This window comes from Penaeus monodon, chromosome 6 (genome assembly GCF_015228065.2).
Source record: "Penaeus monodon isolate SGIC_2016 chromosome 6, NSTDA_Pmon_1, whole genome shotgun sequence".
Lineage (NCBI taxonomy): Eukaryota > Metazoa > Arthropoda > Malacostraca > Decapoda > Penaeidae > Penaeus > Penaeus monodon.
In genome coordinates this window covers 39,940,042-39,943,716 of record NC_051391.1, presented here as the reverse complement: position 1 = coordinate 39,943,716, position 3,675 = coordinate 39,940,042, and the positions used below count along the sequence as shown (strand labels likewise).

The following is a 3,675-nucleotide window of genomic DNA, read 5'->3' as shown; positions in this document are numbered from 1 at the left end:
CACACACACACACCAACCCACACACCCACAACAAACACAACACACACACACCCACAACGCAACAAAACACAACACAACACACACAATCCAGAGACACACTCAACAACACACACACACAAACACACACACACACACCCACACACACTACACACTACACACACACACACAACACAGAGACACCCACACACACACAAAAACCCAAACAGAGACACACACACAACACAGACACACATCACACAACACAGACACACATACACACAACACAGCACACATACACACAACACAGAACACACCACACACACATACACACAACACACACACACCCATACTCACACACACCCAGACACACACACACAATACAGACACACAGACAACACACACAACACACAACACACAACACACCATTCACACACACACCCACGACACCACACACACAACACACACACACACATACAACATCACAACACAGACACACACACACTTCACACAACCAAGACCACACACACAACACACAACACCACAAAAACACACACACACAAAAAAACACACACACAAATACACACAACACAGACACACGCACACAACACAGACACACACACACACACCCCACACCAGCACACGACACGCCACACACACACACACACACAACACAGACACACACACAACACGAGACACACACACCGACACACAACACATACACACACACACACCAACACACCACACACACACACAACACATCACACAACAGACAATCACACACACACACACACATACAACAGACACACACACACACACACAAACAACAAACACACACACACACACACACTACACACAACACACACACCAAACACACACTATGCCAGACACACGTATAATGACACTAACACTACGCACACACAATTTAGCAAGAAAACAACACCACACAACGTACACAACACACCCCACAACTCACGACGAAAACTTTCTGATTCTCGTGCAACAGAGCCGCAAACACACACCAAACACACACAAAAACACAAGTCCCACAACACACACACAACATAAAGACACGAACACACACCCACCCGACAACACATGGACACCGAGCACACATTTGCGATAACGATACAACAGGAATACACACACATACACACACACATGTTACACACATGAACACACACACACCGGACATGACACCCACACAGACTACACACACACACAAAAGAACACAGACTAGACCTAAACAAAACACAAAGCTAAACACAGAGGATTGTACCACACAAACAAAGCTACATACAGTAACCTTACAAATCAACACACACACACACACAACACCAACACGGAGGCAGACAAAAGACACACACAAACAAGGCTTGGGTACACACACACACAACACCACACACAACACACACACAGCGAGCACACCTAAGCCCCACTACGTAATCTGTAACAGATATAGGAACACCGGAAGTAAAGATCACACACACTTCACTCAACAATACACACACACAACACTCACATAACACACACCACACAGGACAAGGCCAGAAATATCACCATCACTACAGACACAGCTCACACACACACACCGACAAAGGGCATTTAAAAGATGACGGTGGTCGAACACATGACACACACAACAACACAATAACACTACACACACCACACAACGATCCACACCCCCAAAAAAGCTTTATTGCGTATATGTATCACACCAACACACGCACAAAACGCACCAACAGATACAACACTAGGTCCCCACACACACACACCCACACACAGTAATACTCACTACCTTGACGGTATAAAGACATATAGGCCTATAATTAAAAACAATCACACACACACAAACAGGACAAACCAACAAAACACACAAAACCTGGACAAAGAAAAAAACTCAAAGCACACAAGTCAACAGGGCACAAGAACACAAACACAACCAAACCACAACACACTGAAATGCACACAAAACCAGCACGCACTTTTAACTAGGCTCGAGACCCACATCACACAAGGAGTCCAAAAACACAAGACAAAGTTATAACAAACTTAAAACACAACAAGACACACACACCTATTACAAATACAGGACAAGATAACAAGTACCAAGTAACGTAAATAAGAAGCATACACAGAAGACAAACTATCCGAGTCACTACCACAAAAACATACAGAACAGAGCAAACACCTACACACAACACAACACCGAAAGCCACCACAAAACAACCACAACACCGAGAAAACACTGTACCCCCAACCACGTTTTACGTTTACCGTTACTTCGAAGGAAACAAAGATAACGGGTAAGACCGCCCCCCTACGCAACACCCACAGATTATTCCAATAACACAAAACAACCGGTTGAAAACACGACAACACACAAACAACGACAGACCCACACCACATTCACGACCCATACACAGTCACACAACACACTAAAGGACGGACTTTACCCGACTCCCCCCCCACCCTCCTCCCCCCCTCCTCCCCCTTCGTTTCCTCCTTCCCCCCCTCCGCCCCCCTCCCCCCCCTCCCCCCTCTTTCGCCCTTTCCCCCCCCCCCAGCCCCCTTTCTCTTCCCCCCCCTTTCCCCCCCCCCCCCCCTCCTTCCGCTTCTCCCCCCCCCCCCCCCCCCCCTCCCCCCCCCCCCCGCCTCCTCCTCCCCCCCCCCTTCTCCTCCCCCCCCCCCCCCCTCCCCCCCCCTCCCTGTTCACCCACAATGTTTTTCGTGTGTGTGTGTTTTTGTGTAGTTTTGTATTGTCACATTTTTATATATATATATATATTATATACTATATCTATATATCTATATATATATACATATCTATCCATTATATTATAACATTACCCGAAGGGCCACGCCACACAATTTATTCCCCGTCTTTTACACACCCAATATTGTGTATGTCTTTGGTGTTACGTATCTATACATAGATATATAATGAACCAGTTGTTATAACTGTTTGATATTTTTTATTATTGATATTGTTATTATTATCATTATGATTAGTATTTTTTACTGTTTGTATTATTATTATTTTGATTATCATCATCATTATTTGTGAAAGACTTCATACAAGCTAGGTAAAAATCCATTCTTTTCTCTCTTTTAGAGCAAAGGATCTGTGGAGTCGTGCTTACAGACTGGATGACTGGTGGAAGGAAGGTGGAGTGTGTATCATGGGTTATGACATGTTCCGAAACCTTTCCAACAGCAAAAGCAAGAGGTACAAGGGCAAGATGAAAGAAATCTTATCTCTATCTCCTATTCTTCTCTTCTCTATATCTATCTTGTCAACAAACTTTGGTAGATCCAGGTAAGTGATTCCTCTTAATCACACATGTATATATATAATGTATATGCCTATTCAGGCAAGGGCTAGGTCCACCGCTGCCCTTGAACTATCCGTGGTGGCTCGGACAGGGCATCCGGCCTTAATACGAAGCTTCCCAATCTAATAATATGATGTGGATAAAAAATTATCACGCACCGATCGCCCCATGATGAACGTGGAAAAGCCAGTTGAGAAGAAGAATATGTTATGTAAGATATAATAATATATATATATATATATATATTATATATATTACATATACATATATATATAATATATATATATACACAATGTAATATCTATATAATATATATATATAGATATATATAATATATAATATCTATCTATATATCTGCATCTAT

The 3,675-nt window shown here is 43.3% G+C and overlaps 1 protein-coding gene across 1 annotated transcript in view; it reads left to right on the top strand.

The window, feature by feature from the left end:
* The window catches only part of LOC119573999 (transcriptional regulator ATRX-like), a 71,602-nt gene that overhangs the window by 50,282 nt on the left and 17,645 nt on the right, over positions 1 to 3,675 (top strand). The window contains exons 20-21 of the mRNA XM_037921097.1: positions 3,092 to 3,232; positions 3,273 to 3,295. Coding sequence (XP_037777025.1) covers positions 3,092 to 3,232; positions 3,273 to 3,295 — 164 coding nt within the window. The remainder of the gene's footprint in view (positions 1 to 3,091; positions 3,233 to 3,272; positions 3,296 to 3,675) is intronic.